The following is a 26,578-nucleotide window of genomic DNA, read 5'->3' on the forward strand; positions in this document are numbered from 1 at the left end:
AATCTTGCCATAATAACAATTTTTTTTTAAATTCAGCAGATCTGAGCTTTCCTAAAATGGAGAGGTCTTTGAGAGGCTCTCCAGTTTAGGAAATATGGACAAGGGAATGAGTACGGTATAAAATGTTCTCCAAACTACGGTAAGCAGGGGATAATTGTCATTATATTGATAGGAGTCCCAGTAATATTTGTCTACATACCACAATAAAGCATACAGGTACAATAACGATAACGACAATGACCAGAACAATGAGGGCAATTCCAAAGGCAGGGATAGAGGCAGTAATTCCTGTAGAAAAACAAAATGGAGCAAAATTATATACCGTACATAATATACACTCCCTGAAGCTTTAATGCGAAACGGTGTAGGGGTTGGGAAGGTGCGACTGTACTAAGTCTATTCTTGGATTCCATTGTCCTTTTACTCAGGTGATGTTCCTACCTTTAGCAGTTATCTTTAAATGTTTGCCTGCTACTAGTACTTATGCTATATGTAATTTAACCATTGGCAGGTTTACAAATATTTAGCATTCGTGCTTCCTTTCATTATTCATACTGCCTATAGTTAATTACTTTACCATTTCCATGTTTAATTGTATCTTTTACCTAAGCTAGAATCTCTTTTTTTTTGTTGACGGCTAACATAACCTAGCTGTTAGCATTTGGGAATTTAATAAAATTTTGTTAAGCCAAAATACCAAAGATCAATTCAAAATTAGCAGTGCTATGTATCTGTGTTACTGGTCTCTTTACCTTGAGCTAAACTTTGCATTGTTGTAGTTTGTGTTGCAAGGCCTGAGGTTGTTGTTGTTGCAGGCACCGGGGTTGTTGATGCGGGCCCTGGAGTAGTTGATGCCTCTCCTGGGGTTGTTGATTTGGGTCTTGGGGTTGTTGATGTGGGCCCTGGGGTTGTTGATTTGGATCCTGGGGTTGTTGATGTGGGTCCTGGGGTTGTTGATGCAGGCCCTGGGGTTGTTGATGCGGGTCCTGGGGTTGTTGATGCGGGCCCTTGGGTTGTTGATGCGGGCCCTGGGGTTGTTGATGCGAGCTCTGGGGTTGTTGATGCGGGCCCTGGGGTTGTTGATTTGGATCCTGGGGTTGTTGTTGCTGGCCCTGGGGTTGTTGATGCGAGCACTGGGGTTGTTGATGCGGGCCCTGGGGTTGTTGATTTGGATCCTGGGGTTGTTGATGTGGGTCCTGGGGTTGTTGTTGCGGGCCCTGGGGTTGTTGATGCGGGCCCTGGGGTTGTTGATGCGAACACTGGGGTTGTTGATGCGGGCCCTGGGGTTGTTGATTTGGATCCTGGGGTTGTTGATGTGGGTCCTGGGGTTGTTGATGCCGGCCCTGGGGTTGTTGATGCGGGTCCTGGGGTTGTTGATGCGGGCCCTGGGGTTGTTGATGCGGGCCCTGGGGTTGTTGATGCGGGCCCTGGGGTTGTTGATGCGGGCCCTGGGGTTGTTGATGCGGGCCCTGGGGTTGTTGATGCGAGCTCTGGGGTTGTTGATGCAGGCCCTGGGGTTGTTGATTTGGATCCTGGGGTTGTTGATGTGGGTCCTGGGGTTGTTGATGCGGGCCCTGGGGTTGTTGATGCGGGCCCTGGGGTTGTTGATGTGAGCTCTGGGGTTGTTGATTTGGGTCCTGGGGTTGTTGATGCAGGCCCTGGGGTTGTTGATGCGGGTCCTGGGGTTGTTGATACTGACCCTGGGGTTGTTGATGCGGGCCCTGGGGTTGTTGATGCGGGCCCTGGGGTTGTTGATCTGGGCCCTGGGGTTGTTGAGGGCCCTGGGGTTGTTGATGCGGGCCCTGGGGTTGTTGATGCGGGCCCTGGGGTTGTTGATGTGGGTCCTGGGGTTGTTGTTGCAGGCCCTGGGGTTGTTGATGCGGGTACTGTGGTTGTTGATGTGGGCCCTGGAGTTGTTGAGGGCCCTGAGGTTGTTGATGCGGGCACTGGGGTTGTTGATGCGGACCCTGGGGTTGTTGATGCGGGCCCTGGGGTTGTTGATGTGGGCCCTGGAGTTGTTGCGGGCCCTGAGGTTGTTGAGGGCCCTGGGGTTGTTGATGCAGGCACTGGGGTTGTTGATGCAGGCCCTGGGGTTGATGATGCGGGCCCTGGGGTTGTTGTTGCAGATCCTGGGGTTGTTGATGCGAGTCGTGGGGTGGTTGATGCGGGTCCTCGGGTTGTTGTTGCAGGACCTGGGGTTGTTGTTGCACTTGGTGTGGTAGTTGGAGGCACTGTTCTGGTGGGAGGCTGTGTGGTAGTTGAAGGCTGTATGGTAGTGAGAGGCTCTGTGGTAGTTGGAGGCTCTGTGGTAGTCGGAGGCTCTGTGGTAGTCGGAGGCTCTGTGGTAGTCGGAGGCTCTGTGGTAGTCGGAGGCTCTGTGGTAGTGGGAAGCTCTGTGGTAATGGGAGGCTTTGTGGTAGTTGGAGGTTCAGTGGTAGTTGGAGGCTCTGTGGTAGTCAGAGGGTTTGTGGTAGTGGGAAGCTTTGTGGTAGTTGGAGGCTGTGTGGTAGTTGGAGGCTGTGTGGTAGTTGGAGGCTTAGTGGTAGTTGGAGGCTCAGTGGTAGTAGGAGGCTGTGTGGTAGTTGGAGGCTCAGTGGTAGTAGGAGGCTGTGTGGTAGTTGGAGGCTCAGTGGTAGTAGGAGGCTTAGTGGTAGTTAGAGGCTCAGTGGTAGTAGGAGGCTCAGTGGTAGTTAGAGGCTCAGTGGTAGTAGGAGGCTCAGTGGTAGTGGGAGGCTGTGTGGTAGTGGGAGGCCGTGTGGTAGTGGGAGGCCGTGTGGTAGTTGGAGGCTCTGTGGTAGTTGGAGGCTCTGTGGTAGTTGGAGGCTCTGTGGTAGTGGGAGGCTCTGTGGTAGTGGGAGGCCGTGTGGTAGTAGGAGGCTCTGTGGTAGTAGGAGGCTCTGTGGTAGTAGGAGGCTCTGTGGTAGTAGGAGGCTCAGTGGTAGTAGGAGGCTCAGTGGTAGTTAGAGGCTCAGTGGTAGTAGGAGGCTCAGTGGTAGTTGGAGGCTCAGTGGTAGTTGGAGGCTCAGTGGTAGTAGGAGGCTGTGTGGTAGTAGGAGGCTCAGTGGTAGTAGGAGGCTCAGTGGTAGTTAGAGGCTCAGTGGTAGTAGGAGGCTCAGTGGTAGTTGGAGGCTCAGTGGTAGTTGGAGGCTCAGTGGTAGTAGGAGGCTGTGTGGTAGTAGGAGGCTCAGTGGTAGTAGAAGGCTCAGTGGTAGTTGGAGGCTCAGTGGTAGTAGGAGGCTCAGTGGTAGTTAGAGGCTCAGTGGTAGTAGGAGGCTCAGTGATAGTTAGAGGCTCAGTGGTAGTGGGAGGCTGTGTGGTAGTGGGAGGCCGTGTGGTAGTTGGAGGCTCTGTGGTAGTTGGAGGCTCTGTGGTAGTAGGAGGCTCTGTGGTAGTTGGAGGCTCTGTGGTAGTTGGAGGCTCTGTGGTAGTTGGAGGCTCTGTGGTAGTTGGAGGCTCTGTGGTAGTTGGAGGCTGTGTGGTAGTGGGAGGCTCTGTGGTAGTAGGAGGCTCTGTGGTAGTTGGAGGCTCTGTGGTAGTTGGAGGCTCTGTGGTAGTTGGAGGCTCTGTGGTAGTGGGAGGCTCTGTGGTAGTGGGAGGCTCTGTGGTAGTTGGAGCCTCTGTGGTAGTTGGAGGCTGTGTGGTAGTGGGAGGCTCTGTGGTAGTTGGAGCCTCTGTGGTAGTTGGAGGCTGTGTGGTAGTGGGAGGCTCTGTGGTAGTTGGAGCCTCTGTGGTAGTTGGAGGCTGTGTGGTAGTGGGAGGCTCTGTGGTAGTAGGAGGCTCTGTGGTAGTTGGAGGCTCTGTGGTAGTTGGAGGCTCTGTGGTAGTTGGAGGCTCTGTGGTAGTGGGAGGCTCTGTGGTAGTGGGAGGCTCTGTGGTAGTTGGAGCCTCTGTGGTAGTTGGAGGCTGTGTGGTAGTGGGAGGCTCTGTGGTAGTAGGAGGCTGTGTGGTAGTGGGAGGCTGAGTCGTAGAGGTTACTGGTCCTGTGGTAGTTTGTTCTGTGCTCGGTTCCATCGTGGGTATTGTTGCTTCTGCAAAAATAGAAATATTGACATTTACAAACTGTTTTCCTCTTTTTGTTATTTGTGGATCTCACTATAAAATCTCCATGAATCTCATCCTGGATTATAGAGAGAATTATACAGATGATTCCTAGAGTTACTCACCAGTTACTGACATGGACACTATTTATCGGATTGCTGGAGCTATGAGAAGACTTTGTATTGTCTTAGGTTATTTTCACATTGTTTGGACAACACGTTCCTGGCTTTGTTGTGGCTTCTGACCTAAAGCTTGAAATTCGGAATTTGGGCAGAATCATGATGAAGCCATTGACTAATAAGATGGAGTCACGTTGTTCTCTGTCTTTGCTGGACACTGATGTCAGATGCCAGAGAAATTCCATCTGTCATATTATTGTGAATGGCTTTGTCGGGGATTCTGCCCAAACCTCATATTTCAGGGCTTTAATGTGTGGCCCAAACGTAATGTGAACCCGGCCTTATAGATCTTGGAGTGATCCACATCACCAACCACATTAATAATCACATTGTAATTTTCTTTATTCATGTGAACATTGAGTTGATTTGGATTCAGTTTGTTTTGCTTTAAAGATTAGACCAGGAATTGCTGTCATAAGATCAGTGATGTGCAGCAGCCTCAGGCCCTGTTCACACTGAGTTTTCTGCACTGCATTTGGGGGTTGCATCTGAATCTTCCTAAAATGGGATTTAGGGCTCTTTTCCACTTGTGAGAAAAACGGACGAGTGCAATCCGATAAAAAATCGGATTGCACTCGGACCAATGTTATTCAATGGGTGACATCTCATCTGCGATTTTTTTCTCAGCTGAAATCGGACAAAATTGTCACTTGGCACTTTATTTTCTATTTATGAACTGTGCACTCTTATATTACTGAGCTCAATTACTAAATTGTAGGGCATTTTGCTATTAATTTAAGAATTATGGATTTTTTATATGACTACATATTTTTTACTTAATTAGATTAATGTGCAGTATCCTTGCCCTGTATGGTTGTGGGGCAGCCTTGTGCTTTGCTTTTTTGGTCTGGATGCACTATTTTTACTAACGTGCAGTATTTATTATTGTTCTACCCAGCCCTGGAGCTATACACGGTGATGTATTAATATTCTGTATTTTGATTTTTTGAGAGGGCTGAATAAGCTTTGATTGCATATAATTCCTGTATGGGTATTTTATAGTATTTTGGAGTGCAATACACTGTGTTTGGCAGCTATTTTGTATTGTTTCCACTTTTATCTGTGTACTGTACGTATATGTGTAATAAAATGACATTTTAATCTTCTGCTATGGCATTACTTCCATTGTGCATGTCTCATATCCTGTTGGGTTTGTGAAGGAGATAGCAAAAGCCGGCAATTGATTTACCGGATTTTCTGCTATCTAGCGCTGTATTAAATATAAATATATATATATATATATAGGTGTCTCACTGACATATATATGTATATATATACCTATTCTATGTGTATATATCTATTCTATCTTTTCTATTCTAATCTGTCAGTGTGATTTTACTGTACACAGCACTGATTTGCCGGCTTTTCAAAGGACACCGGTGCGTAAAAATCGGACAGCAATACGGATGTAATACGGATGCTGCGATAAAAAAACGCATGGAAATCGCATGTTTTATCTCCGTTTTATCGGTCCGTAAATCGGACCGTTTTTTTCCTCTCAAGTGGTATCGCAGCGTTCGTAACGACTCGCTCTATAAACCTGTCCCACAAGGTAACCCCTTCAGTGAAAATTGTAAAAAAATAAATAAAAACGAGACAAAAAACAATGCTTTATCATCATACCGCCGAACAAAAAGTGCAATAAAATGCGATAAAAAAGACGGATGTAAATAAAAATAGTACCACTGAAAACATCTTATCCCGCATATAGGCCCCTCAGAGTCACTTAAAATGTTAAGTGGGCCCTAAAAAAAATAGTTTTGCAAATTTTGTTGTAAAAATGAGAAGTCGCTGGTCAACTTTTAGCCCTTATAACTTCCTAACAAAAACATTGTGCTGATGTAATGTAGACATGTGGGGAATGTTATTTAATAACTATTTTGTGAGATATGACTCTTTGATTTAAGGGCATAAAAATGAAAATTGTGAAATTTTCAAAACTTTTGTCAAATTTCCGTTTTGTTTTTTTCACAAATAAACGTAAGTCATATCAAAGAAATTTTACAACTAACATGAAGTACAATATGTCAATCTCAGAATCACCGGGATCCATTGAAGATTTATGACCTCATAAAGTGACAGTGGTCAGAATTGTAAAAATTGGCCTGGTCAGGAAGGTGAAAATAGGCTTCAGGGTGAATGGGTTAAATGAAGCTGCTTTGTTTTTGATGCTACTTGTTTTTTTGCTTTGGGAAAACTTTATTGCTATACTTAGATGCAGATAACATGAGTTGTTGATGAGTTTCCGTCGCAGAAACTCACTAAAAACGCATGAGCATTTTTCTGCTGCAGATTTTCTGCATCTAATGTAAGTCTATGGGAAAAATCCGCACAGAAAGCTCAGCGTACCCGCATGGGAAATTGATATTCTGCAGATTTGAAAAATACACCACAGGGAAGTTTACGCAGCATTAAAAAGAACAACAGTGGGCAAGAGATTTCTATAAATCATATCCACTTTGCTAGAACTGTAAAATGCAGCATTTTTTACTTAGCAAAAACATCAGCTTGAAAACGCACCATACGCTCATCGTGGGAACGTAGCTTTTTGGCTGAGTTTTTGCAGCAGTAACTCTCCAAAAGCTACAAGGAATTAAAAAACCTAGCGTTATGATTGAAGATTGAGGCGGGAGACACACGATCGTATCACATCCGATGTGAGAGCATCGGATACAATATACTAATAACACTCAGCTCCAACTCTGCTGCGAGCGTGAGCCGAGTGTCAGTGCTGTGTGCTCCAATCCTCTGGCATGACAGGATCAGAGCATGGCTGCGGTAGAGACGGAGGAAATGGCATGGCAGCATAGGAGATGGAGAAATTGATTTCTCCATCTACTCCGTAGCTGTGATAGTATTCTCTCTTGCGAGAGGATCGGAGCACAAAGCACTGACACTCAGCTCCCACTCACAGAACTAGGTCTATATTTATTGAGGGTCTGGTGTGGGGTCTGTTTTTGCTTTTGGAGTTCAGCTGTGACTGTGACATGGTTCTGAATAATCCCAGTGTAGACTTACCTCTAGACCGAATGCTCTGAGGATCAATCAGTAAATCATCAATGGTGTTCGGTGGGGTCGTCTGTGCCAGTTCTGCAGCGACTTTATCCACCATTTCTCTGTGGGTCGGGGTTACTGTGGCATTTTCAAATTCTACATCCATGGAGGGAACTAAGGAACCACTCCTGCAGAAAGGATCCGGAAGAGTCAGGTTAGAAATGTGGAGCATCCAGTGTATTGTACATGACAGCAGAATGGGGGATGTAGGTGACGATTATTCCATGAGAAAGTCTCTCCTACACCAAAACCTACATATTCTACATTGCAGATTTGCACCTGCTCATTTATGTCACTTATTTAGGACTAAAATAGTTTCTTTGTATCCCTCCTCCACCAGTCGTTCTCACACCCATCAACCTTCCATGAACTAGACATTTTCCTGTAACTATTCCTATTGCAGAGCTGCAGTCTGTTTTACCTGAGGACAAGAAGTTGCAGCCATATTTGTCCTTTTTTGGTGGCTATTGATGGTAATTCTGACACCTGCTCACTGATATACAAGTGTATATTCAGTCTTACTGTCCTCTTTATGGTATGACTGTATGATACAGAGGAAGTTACAGGAAAAGCCAAGGAAAAGTGTCCAGTGGTTTATTTAATGGTCTGCAGTTATATGAAGCCGCTGCACACGCTCAGCCACCGCACATTATAATCCAGCCGCTATCCTGACCCAAACGTGACAGCTTGTATTTCTATGCCGGTCTCACACTAGAATCAGGAGAGCGCCTTCCTGGCCGGGCATTGCACTGCGATCATCTCCGTGTTATACGGCCGTCTGACTGCGCCAAAACCAGGAGTGGAACAATCAGAGGAAAAGTATAATAGAAACTCGTCACCATGTCTGCATTTTTCATCCACTCCTGATTTTGGCTTACAAATACTGATGTAATATACTGACCAAATACTGAATGTGTGATTGTGGTCTTAGACTACATTCCCACGATGAGCTTTTTTTTTTTTAAATTTGTTTGTTAACCGTAGGATAAACCATACAACATACACATTTGCCTTCGTCATGGTCAAGTACAACATAAAGTACAGATAATGATATGCATTATTAAATTTCTAATAAAATGCGTACTTTATTCTTAACCAAAATATTATTTAAACGTTAAAAGGATAGCAAATTGTGTATATCGAATTATCAATATGATTAAATTATATAGATAGAAACATGGAACCATAAATCTTAAATTATAACAACAACGATTACAACAACTATTAGTTCGCCGCTTAAAAGAAAATTTTGCAGTATACCTTCCTTCATGCGATGTCCCAAGACAAGAAACCCAACACCCTGCACCGATATCCAATCAGTATGGTTCTATAAAGTGAGGTGGGAAGAGTTCCATCTGCCCCAGATTTTTTCAAACTTGCCCGGACACCCTCTATTTTGGTACAATGTGCGTTCATATGGAATGACCGAATTTACCAATTCGATCCAAGCCCTGAGAGTTGGGCATGAGCCACCCATTCACCATAATGCCAATACCTTGCGTGCCAGAAAGAGAGTCTCACATAGAAAATTCCCAGTGTAATGATCCCAAATCTCATCATCCCATACTCCAAACAAGCACGTCAGTGGTTCAAGGGGGACAAAAATTGACAGCAGGGATGTTAATAGGGACGTCACCTATCTCCAATAATGAAGAATGATTGGGCACTTCCATATCATATGAATAAAATCTGCATCTAATGAGTGACATCTCAGACATTCCGATGATTGGAATCGACCCATTTTGAAAAGTCATGTCGGTGTCAGATAAGATTGATATATTTTATATAGCTGGGTCTTCCTATTATTGATTGATGGGGATACCCTAGTTGGAGATTCCAAAATATCTTCCCATTCTTCTCCTTGCGCATCAGAGAGAAGTCCCTCCCATTTTCCTTTAATAGATCTTATAGTAGATTCGACTCCCACTGACAGTAGATAGGTATATAAAGAGAAGATAAGGCCCTGAGTACCTTGCGAATTAAGAATCCCTATCAAAGGTAAAGACGAAATAGCTCAACCTGCATCTTTACTTCTCATATGTGATTGAAGGGCGGATCTTAATTGTAAGTTACGAAAGAATTGAGATCTCGGGATATCGTATTTAACTTGTAATTGTTCAAAGGACATGAAGGTCCTCTGGTCGTGTAGATCGCCTATCGAAAAGACCCCCTGTGAGATCCAAAAGTCGGTGGATGGGTGATTCAACAGAGCTGGGAAATAATTATTTTTCCACAGGGGCATTGCAGCTACGATATTTACGAATCTGATAACCTTTTTAATTTGCCTCCAAATTAATCGTGCCAGTCGAAGTAGAGGCAGCAAACGAGGGGCACTAATTTTTTCCAGTTCCAGGAAACTGAGCGGACAATCAATTCGGACAGAGTGAAGTAGGTGGCTCTCAGAATTAGGAAGAGAATTATTAGGCATCCATTTATTTATTGCCTTAGTCTGTCCAGCCAGATAATATAGGTAAAAATCTGATAGTGCCGCCCCACCCACCTGCTTTGGTCTCTGTAGAGCAGATAGCTTAAGTTTGGGCCTAGCTTTCCCCCATATAACGGATGTGATTTGGGAGTTAAGATTCGCAAAAAAGGATTTAGGTATTGGCACAGCATTGTGTTGAAGACAGTAGTTGGGTTTAGGAAGCAGTATCATTTTAATTAGATTAAGGCTGTCGTTACATTAGCAGTATTTGGTCAGTATTTTACATCAGTATTTGTAAGCCAAAACCAGGAGTGGGTGATAAATGCAGAAGTGGTGCATATGTTTCTGTTATACTTTTCCTCTAATTATTCCACTCCTGGTTTTGGCTTACAAATACTGATGTAAAATACTGACCAAATACTGATAGTGTGACGGTATAATACGGCCGGCTACAGATAGTGCGAGTTTGTTCCATATTGCAAATTTAGATTTAACCAGATCTAACAGTGGACAGATATTGAGTTGTAAATCAAATTTACTATGTTGAGACATGTGAATGTCTATATATTTGAAATCGGAGACAATAGGTAGCGAGGAGAGGGTTTCAAGATGGGACATTGGGGTATGAGAGAGGCAATAAAACTGATTTATCCCAATTGATATATAGGCCCAAGAATTTACTAAATTTATCTATAGTGACTATGACTTGTGGTAATGTTTCCTCCGCCTTATCCATAAATATCACCATGTCATCAGCGTACAAACCAATAGTATCTACGCGACCTGCTATATCTATACCCCTAATATCAGGGGAAGACCTTATGCGTATTCTATTCGTAGTCTATCGCTAGAGCAAAAAGGGCCGGGGAGAGGGGACATCCCTGACGGGTTCCCCTGTGCAGTGAAAAGGGCTCAAAAATGGAATTATTTACAATTATGCGGGCCTTAGGTTTCATATACAGTGTGTCAACCCATTTTAAGAATTTTGTCTCCAAAACCATATTTTTGCAAACATGCAGACAGAAAGGGCCACTCAAGGGAGTCAAAAGCTTTGGCCGCGTCTAACTATGCTAGTGCCCAGTTGTTATCTGGTACTAAAGAACTATATTGAATCACCAACTGAACTCGCCTAATGTTGATCTAAGTACTATTGCCAGGCATAAAACCAGTTTGGTCTGGGTGTATGAGATCTAATATAATCAAGTTCAGTCTGGTGGCCAAGATTTTAGTGAAAATTTTATAGTCTACATTTACCAACGATATAGGGTGGTAATATCCACATTCCAAAGGGTCCTTCCCCTCCTTCCTGAGCATAATAATATGTGCCTCATAAAATGTTTCAGGCATAGAGCCTCCCTCCTAAATCACCCGATATACCCTTAATAGGAATGGTTCTAGTATATCTCGATATTTCTATATAACCCATCCTGTCCCTGGGCCTTCCCAGAGGCCATGTCGGCAATAGCATATTCTATCTCCTCCAAGGTAAACTCAGCATCCATAAAGGCCCGCTGGGCTGAACTCAATGTGGGAAATGTTACATCTGATAAATAATCTGAACATTCAAAAATATCAAGGCCGTTCCTGGATTTATATAGCGACTTATAGTAATCATGAAAACACCAAGTAAGCCAAAAATTTACTTGCTTGGTTTCCCAGTTCAAAATAGGATTGACGAGTAAAGAATAATTTGCGTTTAGATTTAGTATCTGCATGCTGAGTATATAACCTCTGAGAAGCTAGCCACTCAATTCTATTGCCATTAGTCTGGTTAGATATATATGCAGCCTCCGAGTCTTTCAGCCGTTGCTCTACCTCACAATACTCCCTTGAGGTCACTTTTTTGATATAAGAGATTGTGGAGGACAAACATCCCCTTAAGTATGCCTTGAGAGTGTCCCAAAACAGATTAGTGTTCTGAGGCTCCGGGTGGGTAGAAATGAAACAGTTCAACTGGTCAACCATTCTATCATTGGAATCTATTAGTTTCAACCAGAAAAGATTTAGCTTCCATGCCATACCATTATTTGACTGCCCATATCTAAGTTTAAGTATAACTGGGCTATGATCTGAGATCCCCCTATTACCATGTTCAACACTATCCACCCACATTGCTAATCTGCTGGATCCCAATATATAATCTATACGGGACAGAGAACACCTGGTGGATGAGTGGCAAGTATATCCCTTAATCGCAGGGTGACATATTTTCCATAGGTCCAACCATCCGGTACCTCCCATGAATAATGCCAATTGTGACGGAGTCTGAGATGGGGGTTCCCCAGATATCTCATCATCCAATCTCAGTCTATCCAGATGGTTATCCATTACTAAATTAAAATCTCCCATACAGATAACGTTTGCATCTGGATAGTCCAGGGTGAAACTCATTGCCATCCGGAGAACCGATGCATTAGCCGGTGGAGGATTATAAATACACAATATCACATACTCACGGGAGTTAATTAGTGTGTGCACAAAAACAAAGCGACCTTCAGGGTCCCTCTGAACCTTCCTGGCTTCCCACCTAACATCCCTATGTTTTAGCAATGAAATCCCTCTCGAGTAACTAGTGTGGAATGAGTGGACGTACCATTGTACCCATGGCTTTTGCAAATACCGGGCCGTAACTCTGGTCAAGTGTGTCTCTACCAAAGCTACAACATGAGGATGATGGCGTTTAATCTGTGAAAATACCTTAATTTTGTTCCGGGGAGATTTAATGCCCCACACATTCCAGGTCATACATATGATATCCGACCCCATACTTATACTTCAAAATATAATGTGCATTATTGCTCGGGCAAAGTCCACAGACATCACACAAAAAACAAAGATGTTGTTGGCGGCGACTTTTACATAAATAACCAAAAAAACTAGTGTAAAGAAAAAAACAAAGTAAGAACCAAACAGTGTAGGAGTAAAATCCTATGCTCCTATAGTCAAATAGAAAAGGGGATACCCTCACTGAATTCAGCGTCCGGAATTGTTGATAAACTGAGCGCCCATAGAGAGAGCTGGATTATGAGTACATTAGGATTCCTTTGCATTCGACCCCTTATGGGATCGTAACCATTCAGCTACTTCCGTTGGATCTGTAAAGAATATGGAAGAACCTTCATGGACAATACGGAGTGGAGCTGGATAAATCATAGAGTAGATGATATTTTTGTCTCTGAGTTGATTCTTGATTTCCATGAAACGCGCCCGCTGTTTTTGTAGCTCCATTGAAAAGTCTGGAAAAATCGAAATTGTGGCATTATTAAATTTGATGGGGCCCTTTTGCCGTGCCAAACGTAGAATAGCATCTCTATCCCTGCAGTTGAGGAGACGTGCCAGGAAAGGTCGAGGTGGAGTTCCGGGGGGAAGAGGTCATGTGGGGACCCTATGGGCCCTCTCCACAGAGAATGTGGAGGAGAATTCATCCCCCAGAGAGGCCATAAGCCAGCCTTCCAAGAAGTGCTTAGGTTGCTGACCCTCCGAGCGTTCCGGCAGACCAATAAGTCGGATATTATTTCGGCGTAGTCTGTTCTCCAGATCGTCTGCCTTTTGTTTCCAGGCGTTTATAGAGCCAGCCACTTTTGTCAGTTTAGCCTCCATGGGGGTGACCGTGTCCTCTGTATGGGACACTCTTGATTCCACCTCCAATGCGCCCTCCCATGGCTTGCATATCCTGCGCCCCACCTCAGTGTGTACATCCTCTATTTTTTCAGTAAGGGATGATCTGGTCAAGGATATAGCCTGCATTAATTACTCAGATACCTGTTTAAGAGTCAATTCTTCCTGTTCACCCTCCTCAATACTATCAGAAAGGCGTTTTTTCCTTTGAGCCTGTGAGGAGTTATTACTAAGATTTTGTACACTATCAGAGGGATCGTTCCTGGCGAACTTTTTTAACTTGTCAGCAGCTCCTATTCCTTTGGAGTGATGCATGGCTACCAGCAACAAGGCATAGCAAGATAATTGCAATTGTAGTTCATAAAAGATCCATGTTTCAAGTCACAGATATGGTAAAGTTAAATGCAGAGTCTGTATCCTAAAATGGTTCTGAACAGATGGGGCGCTTAGAATTATACGTGCCGCAGCTTAAAATCTTCACCCGGGCTCCGTGCACCAGAGCCGGCCCACAGCCTGCGCAAGGTAGCAGCAAGGAGGGGGGATTAGCCCACCAAAGTGATGGCACTGGCAGGTTAAGAGCCTGTCTTATAGGGAAGCGCAGGGCCCAATCTTCCAGAGCACACTGCACGTCCATTTAGTATCTCAGGATAAATGTTCACCTCCTGAGCAGCACCGCAAGGATTGTGAGCAGCGTCGCTTGTCCTTCTGTTGGAGCGCACGCTTTGGAAATGGCCGCCACCTCACACAGGCACCACCGCTCGCCCAGGTCTTTCAGCTCCCGCCGCACCGGAGCCCACAACACTCACCCGCAAGTTCAGGGAGACTCCTGGAGTCCAAGGGGGGGAGTCCCGCTATTGGTAAGAGTTGGCGCCGCGCTCTGACGGGACGCTTTAGAGAATGGCCGCCACCACACGTGGATTCCGCCGTCCGTCTAGGCCTCCTCAGCTCTTGGCGTCCCGGATCCTCGCAGCGCCCCTCCGCAGAGACTGCAAGAATCCCAAGGTCCAAGGGTTCCAGTACTGATAAGTATATTTACTAAAAAGGGGGTCTTAATGGCAGGATAAAATCAGGATTTCTGGAGCTCTCTCAGGGTGCGGTCTCTCTCCTCTGCTACATAGCCACGCCCCCCCCACGATGGGCTTTTGGTGAGTTTTTGACGCTGCAGAATTTCTGAACCATTTCTGCATCTATTATTTAAATTAGGTTACTTGTGGCTTTTCATTGCATTTTTATCACGTTTTTTTTACGCTGCTTTTTGTTGTCTCTTTTTGAAGTGTGATGCTTTAAGTAAAGCTTTTTTGATGCTTTCTGGTATTTGGTTTTGACAAAACTTTATTGATATAAAGGTGCGGATTACATGTGTTTTTTTACCTTCAGATTTTACTAGTCTAATGCAAGTCTATGGGGAAAATCCCCCTTTCTTCTACTTGGAATTGCTGTATGATAAAATTTAGGGTCGGACTGACCCACCGGAGAGCCGGAAGATTGTCTGGTAGGCCCAGGCTCTGACACCTGCTGTCATAGAGAGCTGGCAGCTGCATAGAACCCCCGCTGCTCCAGGGGTTGAGTCAGGGGAGCCCATCCGGTGCCAGCGGAGCAGCAGCGGGTGACAGGAGGTAGAAGCCAGCTGCTTGAGACTAAAGCCTGTCCCTGCTGCTAAAGAGAAATTAATATTCACTCTTCCCCACGCCCACATGGGCGTGGAGAGGGGTGAGTATTCATTTCACTTTAATAGTGGGTAGTGTTAGCTGCAGCCACAGGCTAACACTGACAGCTATCAGAGCCAACACTACCCAGGGGCCCGCAGCCCACACGGCCAATACAGTTGAAAGCAATAATGGAGGAGAGAGCGTCAGATGATGCTCCCTCTCCCTTCATTCCCCTCTGCCTCTGACACAAAAAATGCGCGATGACGTCACTTCATTGCGTACTCTCTGTGTCTCAGGCAGACGACAGTGCAGTTCCTGATACCAGAGCAGATCCGGAATCAGCGTGAGAATGAGGAGGAGAGGTGTGAGTATTGTGTTTTATATATATATATATATATATATATATATATATATATATATATATATATATATATATATATATGTATATATCTCTGTGGAGGGAGAGCTGCATTATATTCTGTGGGGGGCTGTGTTCAGGCTCGGACTGGCCCACTGGAGAACCGGAGGATTCTCCGGTGGGCCCAGGCACTGACACCTGCTGGCATACTGGCCAGCAGCTGCCTAGGGCCCCCACTGCTCCAGGGGCCCTCAGCCAGTGGCTATGGGGCCCCTGAGTCAAGGGGGCCCGCCCTGTGCCAGTAGCAGCAGCTGTAGACAGGATCCTGTCCCCGCTGCTAATGCAAAATTAATATTCACGCTTCCCCATGCCCCTATGGGTGTGATGAGCTGCTGCTGTGGTGAGGTGTGTGGTGGTGAAGGACAATGATATTGGTGGGGGAGACAATGATGGAGGTGATGGGCAATGATGGTGGTGGGGGGAGACAATGATGGAGGTGACGGGCAATGATGGAGGTGCTGGGCAATGATGGAGGTGAATAGGCAATTATGGTCGGGAGGCAATGATGGAGGTGATGGGCAATGATGCTGGTGGGGGAGGCAATGATGGAGGTGATGGGTAATGGTGGTGGGGGGAGGCAATGATGGAGGTGATGGTGGAGGTGATGAAGGAGGTGATGAAATGGACAATGATGGTGGGGGAGGAGGCAATGATGCATGGAATGGGCAGTGATGGAGGTGGTGGGGGAGAATGACAGGGATGGAGGTGGTGATGGAGGTGGTGATGAGGACAATGATGGGGGTGGAGAGGGGCTGCATTATACTTTATGAGGGGGCTACATTATATTCTATGGGGGGACTGCATTATTCTCAGGGTACTACATTATATTATGGGGGCTACATCATACTATATGAGGGGGCTACAGTATAATCTTTGGGGGGTTGCATTATATTCTGTGGTGGGGCTGCATTCTCTCAGGGGACTACATTATATTCTGTGGTGGGCTGCATTATACTATATGAAGGGGCAACATTATATTCTATGGTGGGGACTGCGTTATACCTGAGGGGGTAGCAATAGATTTTGTGGGGTGCTATATTATATTCTATGAAAGGGGACTGCATTATATTTTTTGAGGGGGCTACATTATATTCTGTGAGGGGACTACCCCAACCCTTGCTACATAATTAAGACGTCAACTACCTTAAATTATACCCTGATATTAGCGCTTTTTACCGCACAATTGGTGGTCTTGTATCTATTTCTATGTAGCTACATAGTGGGCCTCAAGAATGATTTTCTCTGGTGGGACCAAGGTGCTCAAGTCTGACGCTGGCTGCGTAATACGCAATGATGGGGCTGCATTATACCCTATGAGGGGGCTGCATTATGTCCTACGAGGGAGGCTGCATTATACCCTACGAGGCGGGTCTGCATTACACTCTATGAGGGGGCTGCATTATATTCTGTGGGGGGCTACATTACACTATATGAGGGGGCTGCATTATACCCTATGGGGGGGCTACATTATATTCAATGGAGGGGCTGCATTATACCTTATGAGGGGTTGCATTATACTCTGAGGGGGCTACATTATATTCTGGGGGCTGCATTATACTATATTAGGGGGCTGGATTATACTATATATATGAGGGGACTACATTATATTCTATGAAAGGGGCTACATTATGTTCTATGAGGTGGCTGCATTATACTATATGAGGGGCTACATTATATTCTATGGGCAAGATGGCACCGCGAAACGGGAGTGTCATTGATAAAAGGTGAAGCCAAAAAAAGGTATGTATAATATCAGGGGCAGGGGGCTTACATTTAAAGTGCCACTCCAGTGATGAAATAATAAAAATGCTGGAGTAGTGCTTTTATAGTCTGCAGATATATGAAGCCGCAGCACATGATTAACCCACAGCTCATTATAAAATCTGCACGTTGTGCTGTTGATTAAGAAGAGGGGACAAAGGACCCTACATTATTCATTATGGGGGTCACTACATTTTAATATTAATCACCAGCATGGCCGCTTCCAGGTTTTTGAGTGCCCCGGGCGAAAGAGTCTCCGTGGGCCCCCCCTTTAACACATACGATTCATGATCGCATATAACACAGCCATGTAGTATATAACAGCCCACGTAGTATGTAACACAGCCACGTAGTATATAGCACAGCCCATGTAGCGTATAACAGCTCAAATAGTATATAGCACAGCCACATAGTATATAACAAGTCCCGCGTAGTATATAGAACAGCCATGTAGTATATAGCACAGCCCACGTAGCATATAACAGCTCATATAGTATATTGCATAGCCACATAGTATATAACACAGCCCACGTAGCATATAACACAGCCACGTAGTATATACACAGCCCATATAGTATATAGCACAGCCACATATTATATAACACAGCCCACATAGTATATAACACGGCCCACAAAGTATATAGAACAGCCATGTAGTATATACACAGCCCACGTCGCATATAACAGCCCATATAGTATATACCACAGCCACATAGTTTATAACACGGCCCACATAGTATATAGAACAGCTATGTAGTATATAGCACAGCCACATAGTATATAACAAAGCCCACATAGTATGTAGAACAGCCATGTAGTATATAGCACAGCCACGTAGTATATAACAAGGCCCACGTAGTACATGGAACAGCCATGTAGTATATAGCACAGCCCACGTAGCATATTACAGCCCATATAGTATATAGCACAGCCACATAGTATATAACAAGGCCCACGTAGTATATAGAACAGCCATGTAGTATATAGCCCAGCCCACGTAGCATATAATAGCCCATACAGTATATAGCACAGCCCACGTAGTATATAACACAGCCATGTAGTATATAGCACAGACATGTAGTATACAGCACAACCCCCCTCCCGCCCCAAGAATGGCCCCATAGTCCAGTACTCACTGTTATAGTTACAAAAAAAAACACACCTCACCTCTCAACGTGCCCGCACTGCTCACTGCTCCGGTCTAGACGGCTGCCGCTGCACTGCCTGACACACAGCGAGTGCGCGATGACTTCATCGCGCACCCGCAGCGGCAGTGTCAGAGGCAGAGTGGGGAATGATAGGAGAGGGAGTGTCAGGTGACGCTCTCTCCTCCATCATTTGCTTTGAACTTTACCGGCAGACGCCAGGCGGGGGAGTTGGAGCTGGCGACAGGCGGGCCCCCCTGCCTCACAGAGGTCCCATAGCGGCTGTGTGATGTGCCGCTAGCTGAGGGCCCCTGGGGGAGCGGGGGCCCTAGGCAGCTGCCTGCCCCTAACGCTGGCCCTAAATGGGCCCCCCTGTCTTGCCAGGGCCCCGACACTTGCCCAAGTACGCCGGGTGCTGACGCCGACCCTGATCACCAGTAATCTGACTTATCTAAAAAAAAAAATGTCTTATGGGCCGATACACGTGGCTTTTACACCTTTGTGATAATATTAAAAATTGTTCTAAGAGTGACTCTTTATTTGCACTGTATTCATTCTGTAATTTGCACCTTTTTTTGTTTACTTGGTTGTGTCCTTGATTTTTTTTTTTGTTTCAGCATTATGGAGGTGGTTTTGGTCTAGATGTTTTAGCCTTAGTCATCATTTTTTACTTTTCAAAATGTCACATTTTTTGCGCAATTGTACCCCAGTAACCTACAAAATCTATCAAATAATTTTGCATAGCTGGAGACTAACGTGTGACATTTTAAAACTCATTGGAGCTTGTGTAACATTTTACTCTAAAAAAAAAAAAGCACAAAAAAAGAAGCATCTTTGAATTTCCATTAATTTATCAAATTTTGTGAGTTCATTTTGTTAAATTTGCGGCAAAATTGTAACAAATTCTTGACTTATACTGTATATAATAAATATAATAAACACTTACGTGAATACTATGTTAAATATCCTTATGGCAAGGAAAATTTCCTTTAAAAATACCAGCACCTGTAGAGAGATGAAAGGAGAGAAGGGTGAGAGCTCCAGTAATGACAGTGGGAATACTCTCATCATCCTGTATTGCAGCCTCTAGTCTATACTCCTATATATGACTGATGCAGCAGATAATGAACATGTAACTACAGGAAGAGGAGAGGGCACAAAATTTGTTGCAAGTCTACTACATCTGCTCATATCAGTCATAGATTTCATTATTATAACTATCAAGAAGGTAAAAATACAAAACATTAGTAATATCGTAGCACCTTTTATTGAATTTATTTCGCCTCACTTCTTAGACTGGTTTAAAAAATATCACTATTAGGCCTGATTCAGACGTCTGTATAAACAGTCCCAGCATCATCAGTGTTTTGCATCTGATTTTATCAGTGTTTGCTCAGTGTGTCAGAGTTTTTACCATCAAGGTTCATCAGTTATGGTCACATATGAAAAAACATAGATTACAAAGCTTCTCCTATCTATAACTATGTTAATCGTGGGCAGTACATGGACAGCTCACACTGAGGACATCTAAGTGCTGTCCGTAATTTTCACTGATCAAAGATTGATTGGGTAATTTTGATCTATAACTCAATCAACAATAGACATGTCCCAGGGATTATTGTGAGGACACAAAGAGCACAAAAAAACACAGACGTGTGTAAAGCTCCATAGACTTTAATAACTGAGTGTTTTACGGTATCTTTGAAAATCACTGATGGAGCATGTACGAGATTCGTGTACGTCTTTATGAGGGCTTAATGCATGTGATTTATAGGAATCCATTAAATTAGATGAAAATCCCAACAGAGGACAGGGTAAGATGTAAGATTATAATCTGCCATACATCTGCCTGGTAGTACACGGTATAACAACGCCCTATGAAATATATATGGACAACATCCTAACAATGTGATTATAGCAAAGAGTATGGAAATGAATTCATTGTTACTTACTTTGTCTCTTATTTCAGTGGATTCTCTGTTATAGTCTGCAGACGATCTGTCCCCGAGACTGTCTGTATATGTTCTGTTTATAATCCTGAATTGTAACGGACATACGTTTATAGCAGTTGTAGTTGTCTTTGGCAGAATAGTTGTTGTAGGCTTAGTACTGGTGGGAGATTGTCTGGTAGTTGGAGGCTCTGTGGTAGTTGGAGGCTCTGTGGTAGTGGAAAGCTGTGTGGTAGTGGGAGGCTCTGTGGTAGTGGGAGGCTTTGTGGTAGTTGGAGGCTGTGTGGTAGTGGGAGGCTCTGTGGTAGTTGGAGGCTCTGTGGTAGTGGGAGACTGTGTGGTAGTTGGATTCTCTGTGGTAGTGGGAAGCTGTGTGGTAGTTGGAGGCTCTGTGGTAATTGGAGGCTCTGTGCTAGTCAGAGGCTCTGTGGTAGTTGGAGGCTCTGTGGTAGTGGGAAGCTGTGTGGTAGTGGGAGGCTCTGTGGTAGTTGGAGGCTCTGTGGTAGTTGGAGGCTCTGTGGTAGTTGGAGGCTCTGTGGTAGTTGGAGGCTGTGTGGTAGTGGGAGGCTTTGTGGTAGTTGGAGCCTGTGTGGTAGTGGAAGACTGTGTGGTAGTGGGAGGCTCTGTGGTAATGGGAGGCTGTATGGTAGTAGGAGCCTGTGTGGTAGTTGGAGGCTGTGTGGTAGTTGGAGCCTGTGTGGTAGTGGGAGTCTGTGTGGTAGTTGGAGGCTGCGTGGTAGTTTGAGGTTGTGTGGTAGTTGGAGCCTGTGTTGTAGTGGGAGGCTGTGTGGTAGTTGGTGGCTGTGTGGTAGTGGGAGGCTGTGTGGTAGTTAGAGCCTTTGTGGTAGTGGGGGTCTGTGTGGTAGTGGGAGGCTGTGTGGTAGTTGGAGGCTGCGTGGTAGTGGGAAGTGGTGTGGTAGTGGGAGGCTGCGTGGTATTTGGAGGCTGTGTGGTAGTGGGAGGTTGTGTGGTAGTTGGAGGCTGTGTGGTAGTTGGAGGCTGTGTGGTAGTTGGAGGCTGTGTGGTAGTTGGAGGCTGTGTGGTAGTGGGAGGTTGTGTGGTAGTTGGAGCCTGTGTGGTAGTTGGAGGCTGTGTGGTAGTGGGAGGCCGCGTGGTAGTCGGAGGCTGCGTGGTAGTTGGAGGCTGCGTGGTAGTTGGAGGCTGTGTGGTAGTTGGAGGCTGTGTGGTAGTTGGAGGCTGTGTGGTAGTGGGAGGCTGTGTGGTAGTGGGAGGCTGTGTGGTAGTGGGAGGCTGTGTGGTAGTGGGAGGCTGTGTGGTAGTTGGAGGCTGCGTGGTAGTTGGAGGTTGCGTGGTAGTGGGAGGCTGCGTGGTAGTGGGAGGCTGTGTGGTAGTTGGAGGCTGCGTGGTAGTTGGAGGCTGCGTGGTAGTTGGAGGCTCTGTGGTAATGGGAGGCTGTGTGGTAGTGGGAGGCTGTGTGGTAGTGGGAGGCTGTGTGGTTGTGGGAGTTTGTGTGGTAGTTGGAGGCTGCGTGGTAGTTTGAGGTTGTGTGGTAGTTGGAGCCTGTGTTGTAGTGGGAGGCTGTGTGGTACTTGGTGGCTGTGTGGTAGTGGGAGGCTGTGTGGTAGTGGGAGGCTGTGTGGTAGTTAGAGCCTGTGTGGTAGTGGGGGGCTGTGTGGTAGTGGGAGGCTGTGTGGTAGTTGGAGGCTGCGTGGTAGTGGGAGGTTGTGTGGTAGTGGGAGGCTGCGTGGAAGTTGGAGGCTGCGTGGTAGTGGGAAGTGGTGTGGTAGTGGGAGGCTGCGTGGTATTTGGAGGCTGCGTGGTAGTGGGAGGCTGCGTGGTAGTGGGAGGTTGTGTGGTAGTTGGAGCCTGTGTGGTAGTTGGAGGCTGTGTGGTAGTGGGAGGCCGCGTGGTAGTCGGAGGCTGCGTGGTAGTTGGAGGCTGCGTGGTAGTTGAAGGTTGTGTGGTAGTTGGAGGCTGTGTGGTAGTGGGAGGCTGTGTGGTAGTGGGAGGCTGTGTGGTAGTGGGAGGCTGTGTGGTAGTGGGAGGCTGCGTGGTAGTGGGAGGCTGCGTGGTAGTTGGAGGCTGCGTGGTAGTTGGAGCCTGCGTGGTAGTGGGAGGCTGAGTGGTAGTGGGAGGCTGAGTGGTAGTGGGAGGCTCTGTGGTAGTGGGAGGTTGTGTGGTAGTCGGAGGCTGAGTGGTAGTGGGAGGTTGTGTGGTAGTGGGAGGTTGTGTGGTAGTGGGAGGCTGCGTGGTAGTTGGAGGCTGTGTGGTAGTAGGAGGCAGTGTGGTAGTTGGAGGCAGTGTGGTAGTTGGAGGCTGTGTGGTAGTTGGAGGCTGTGTGGTAGTTGGAGGCTGTGTGGTAGTTGGAGGCTGTGTGGTAGTTGGAGGCTGTGTGGTAGTTGGAGCCTGCGTGGTAGTCGGAGGCTGCGTGGTAGTTGGAGGCTGCGTGGTAGTTGAAGGTTGTGTGGTAGTTGGAGGCTGTGTGGTAGTGGGAGGCTGCGTGGTAGTTGGAGCCTGCGTGGTAGTTGGAGCCTGCGTGGTAGTGGGAGGCGTTGTGGTTGTGGGAGGCTGTGTGGTAGTGGGAGGCTGAGTGGTAGTGGGAGGCTGTGTGGTAGTGGGAGGTTGTGTGGTAGTCAGAGGCTGAGTGGTACTGGGAGGTTGTGTGGTAGTGGGAGGCTGTGTGGTAGTGGGAGGCTGTGTGGTAGTTGGAGGCTGCGTGGTAGTTGGAGCCTGTGTGGTAGTTGGAGCCTGTGTGGTAGTGGGAGGCTGTGTGGTAGTGGGAGGCTGGGTGGTAGTGGGAGGCTGGGTGGTAGTGGGAGGCTGAGTGGTAGTGGGAGGCTGTGTGGTAGTGGGAGGTTGTGTGGTAGTTGGAGGCTGAGTGGTAGTGGGAGGCTGGGTCGTAGTGGGAGGCTGAGTGGAAGTGGGAGGCTGGGTGGTAGTGGGAGGCTGAGTGGTAGTGGGAGGCTGAGTGGTAGTGGGAGGCTGTGTGGTAGTGGGAGGTTGTGTGGTAGTTGGAGGCTGAGTGGTGGTCGGAGGCTGTGTGGTAGTTGTTGGTCCTGTGGTGGTTGATAGTGTAGTAGTTTGTTCTGTGCTCGGTTCCATCGTGGGTATTGTTACATCTGCAGAATTAGAAAAAAATTGACATTTACAAACTGTTTTGCTCCTTTTATTTATTTGTGGATCTCACTATAAAATCTCCATGAATCTCATCCTGGATTATAGAGAGAATTATACAGATTATTCCTAGAGTTACCAGTTACTGACATGATCACTATTGTGATTGCTGGAGTTGTTGGCGCAATATGTAGAAATGGCAATTGGCCTTGTAGTAGTCATTTTCAGCTGTATGCAGCCGACAATGCAGTTATAATGTAAATCATGAATGATTGTAATATGATCAGTCTAATTCCGCAGCCTCAGGCCTATAACTTCGAATAATAATAAGTCTTGTCTGAATTGTGTCATCTACATATTTTTCATTAGCATCAAGGTGAATATCAGATTGTTCTTGCATTTCATTTTGTTTCATAGATTCCTCGTGCTTATTCCATACTTACCTGAGGGGCCTCTGTGCTCTGAATGGTTGAAATATATATATATATTTCTGATTAGCTAATAAAGGTATTACTTATATCAGGGGTCTAAAACTAAAGTGAGGTCTGGGTCTACTTATAAAAATTCCATTATGGCACTGGGCATTGTTAAATCTTGTTAGGTATGTTACAGCGGTCGTTTGTCTAAAGTTTGCTCTGTGTAGCTGCTACATTACTGTGTTATACAAGAAAATGTGCATCTCCAATGTGTAGTGGCCTCTGCAGCACAACTCCTGATCAAAAGGTTAGGAGCTGTTCTGCAATACCTGGCAGCAGCTGCTACACATTAAATGGCGCTAGGCTCAGCATCTACGTTTAATGAGTTAACATCCAGCGACCATCGGACCTGTTTTCAGCTGATCAGTGGGGCTCCAATCGTGTCTGCTGCAGAACAGCAGTACAGTACAGTAGCAGTACAGTAGGCTGTAGTATACAGCTGACATTCACATTGTCTGTACTTGCTTGGGGGTGTATAGAAAGCCCCCAATAAAGCCCCCTTACTACAGGGGGTGGAAAGTGACTACAGGGGTGAGGGGGAGCAGGAGAGGGGAGGCATAACTCCCAAATGTCCCAGATCCAGCGGGAGAGTCTCGATTTTGAGACTCTGTCCCGCTCGGGATCTTACTTTTCCAGCATCGCCTCAGACCAAATGTACCACCACTTTAAACTGCTTGCGCGATCGCTAGCTGTGTCGGATCGGAGCAGATATTGCTCCTCGCTCTGACACTGACTGGCACAGGAGACACGGAGCGGTCTTTATCAGTGTTGCACCGGAGCTGCAGCAACATGAGCAGTCAGCGGCTCGGCGGGGCTGGATGACATCATTCAGCGCTGCAGGAGAGGAAGCTGCCGGCTGTTGCGAGGGAGCGCGGTGAGAGGTGCATGTGTGTGTCTGTAGGTGTGTGTGTGGTGATGGAGAAGACAATGATGGGGTGGAGGAGAAGGCAAGGATGGGGGTGTGAGAACAATGATGGGGATGGGGTAACTATATGTGGCCATTATACTGTACCCAGCATCATGTGAGGCCATTATACTGTACCCAACATCATTTCGGGCCATTATACTGTATGCAGCATCATGTGGGGCCATTATACTGTACGTAGCATCATGTAGGGCCATTATACTGTACGCAGCATCATGTGGGGCCATTATACTGTACACACCATCATTTCGGGCGTTTTGTGAGAGGGAGAGGGGCGTGAGCCCTGCACCTATACATCTCCTAAATCTTATGAAGATCACGTCCTGATCTAAGTGTAGACGCTCACCAAACAAATTCCCTGGCCAAACGCCAGAGAGTCAGTGATAGACAGGAGGAGGAATCTAGGAGTAGTCTCCGAAACACATAATAGTTATAAACAATAAAATTTATGTTCTTTTACTATCGTCATGGCAGCCATTATGACATCTACGTCGATACTGTGCCCGTCGCTGATCTACGTCCTTCATGACACCATCGTCTCTGTGCCCGTCGCTGATTGATCAAGGCCTGGCGGCCTCGACCAATCAGAGACGGGGGATTTCCAGGACAGACAGACAGAAAGACAGACAGACGGAAAAACCCTTAGACAATTATATATATAGATAAAATTTATGTTCTTTTACTATAGTAAAAGTGCTGGAGAATGTTTTTTTCCTGCTATCAATAATTTACTTTTAAATAATATTGCTCTGTTTGTGAATAATATTGTTACTTATGGAGGGTTGTGTGACTATTATATAGTCCAGAATAATCTCACTGTACATTTACCTCTAGATTGAATGCTCTGAGGATCAAACTGTAAACCTTGAACATTATTCGGTGTTGACGAGTCTTTCAATCCTTTACTCACTGCCGCAACCATCTGTTCGGAGGTAGGAGTATCTGCAGCACTTTCAGAAACTGTATCCATGGAGGTTATTACAGAACCTCTCCTGCAGGAAGGAGCCAAAAAATCAGGTTAAAACTTCTGCAATATTCAGTATATTGTGTCTGACAGCAGAATTGGGGATGTTGATGGTGAGAATAATTTCATGGGAAAGTCTCTTCTGTACTGAAATCTGTAGGAAAGATTTATTATTAAAATACAGCTGAATTCTGGCGCTTTTTGCACTAAAGGCCCCGTCACACATAGCGACGCTTAAGCGATCCCGACAACGATACGACCTGTCAGGGATTGTTGCTGCGTCGCTATGTGGTCACTGGTGAGATGTCAAACAGTGAGATCTCCCCAACGACGCAGCAGCTATGCGGCGACCTGTAGCGACCTGTACAACGATGCTATTTCATGACGATTCAATGGGACGTCCTGTCAACGAGGTCGTTGTTAAGGTGTCAAACACAGCGATGTGTGCTACCCAGCGGGACCTCAACGATCAAAAAAAGGTCCAGTCCATTCCGACACGACCAGCGATCTCACAGCAGGGGCCTGGTCGCTGCTACGTGTCACACATAGCGAGATCGCTACTGAGGTCGCTGTTGCGTCACAAAACTTGTGACTCAGCAGCGATCTCGCTAGCGATCTCGCTATGTGTGACGGGGGCTTAAGAAAACCTTATTTTTTTTATTTGAATCAGATTTATTCAGTTGTAAATACGTTTATCTCCTTGATCGATAAGGAAGCATGGCCTGGCTGGAAAGGGGATGTGTTTTTAGTGCAGCTCTGTGCTTCAAAAAATATACACACAATCATGAGACAAGTTTTTGCCATAGACTAAGGCTGGAGTCACACACAACGTATAAAAATACGATGCGTTTTTTACGGACCAAATACGCAGAAATGTTCCCTGAACAGTGATCCGTATGTCA

The 26,578-nt window shown here is 45.9% G+C and overlaps 2 protein-coding genes across 2 annotated transcripts in view; both read right to left on the reverse strand.

The window, feature by feature from the left end:
• Positions 1 to 748: 748 nt before the first annotated feature.
• LOC138648138 (TRIO and F-actin-binding protein-like) overlaps positions 749 to 26,578 on the reverse strand; it is a 47,235-nt gene continuing 21,405 nt past the window's right edge. Inside the window, exon 3 of the mRNA XM_069737643.1 lies at positions 749 to 2,409. Within this exon, the coding sequence (XP_069593744.1) occupies positions 749 to 2,409 (1,661 nt within the window). The remainder of the gene's footprint in view (positions 2,410 to 26,578) is intronic.
• Positions 6,745 to 26,578, reverse strand: part of LOC138647444 (uncharacterized) — a 29,654-nt gene continuing 9,820 nt past the window's right edge. The window contains exons 3-7 of the mRNA XM_069736444.1: positions 25,541 to 25,704; positions 22,608 to 23,316; positions 7,693 to 7,812; positions 7,236 to 7,399; positions 6,745 to 6,800 (exon numbers count right to left, since the gene is read on the reverse strand). Coding sequence (XP_069592545.1) covers positions 6,745 to 6,800; positions 7,236 to 7,399; positions 7,693 to 7,812; positions 22,608 to 23,316; positions 25,541 to 25,704 — 1,213 coding nt within the window. The remainder of the gene's footprint in view (positions 6,801 to 7,235; positions 7,400 to 7,692; positions 7,813 to 22,607; positions 23,317 to 25,540; positions 25,705 to 26,578) is intronic.

This window comes from Ranitomeya imitator, chromosome 8 (assembly GCF_032444005.1).
Source record: "Ranitomeya imitator isolate aRanImi1 chromosome 8, aRanImi1.pri, whole genome shotgun sequence".
In the NCBI taxonomy this organism is placed as follows: domain Eukaryota; kingdom Metazoa; phylum Chordata; class Amphibia; order Anura; family Dendrobatidae; genus Ranitomeya; species Ranitomeya imitator.